This window comes from Antrostomus carolinensis, unplaced genomic scaffold, assembly GCF_000700745.2.
Source record: "Antrostomus carolinensis isolate BGI_N321 unplaced genomic scaffold, ASM70074v2 scaffold27186, whole genome shotgun sequence".
NCBI classification, from domain to species: domain Eukaryota; kingdom Metazoa; phylum Chordata; class Aves; order Caprimulgiformes; family Caprimulgidae; genus Antrostomus; species Antrostomus carolinensis.
The window spans coordinates 15,075-15,278 of record NW_010320189.1 but is presented as its reverse complement, the minus strand read 5'-3'; the positions used below and the strand labels follow the sequence as shown (position 1 = coordinate 15,278).

Below are 204 nucleotides of genomic sequence, written 5' to 3'. Positions count from 1 at the left end.
ATTTACTGGCGTTCCCTGCGTGAGTGGGTTCCCTTTCTGACGTGTTGTCTCCCCTGCAGTTGTCCTGCTGGACTCGAAGGAATCTCAAGCAGAGCTGGGCTGGACCTCGCACCCATCAAATGGGGTAAGAGCAGAGGTGGGACTGTCCCTCGGTGCTGCCGTTCGTTGGCTCTGCCAACGTGGCGCTGCCACTCTTCCCAGGCG

General features: G+C 59.8%; 1 protein-coding gene across 1 annotated transcript in view; it reads left to right on the top strand.

The window, feature by feature from the left end:
• Nucleotides 1-59: 59 nt before the first annotated feature.
• LOC104526154 (ephrin type-A receptor 10-like) overlaps nt 60-204 on the top strand; it is a gene marked incomplete at both ends in the record, with an annotated part of 9,601 nt that continues 9,456 nt past the window's right edge. Inside the window, one exon of the mRNA XM_010169531.2 lies at nt 60-124. Within this exon, the coding sequence (XP_010167833.2) occupies nt 60-124 (65 nt within the window). The remainder of the gene's footprint in view (nt 125-204) is intronic.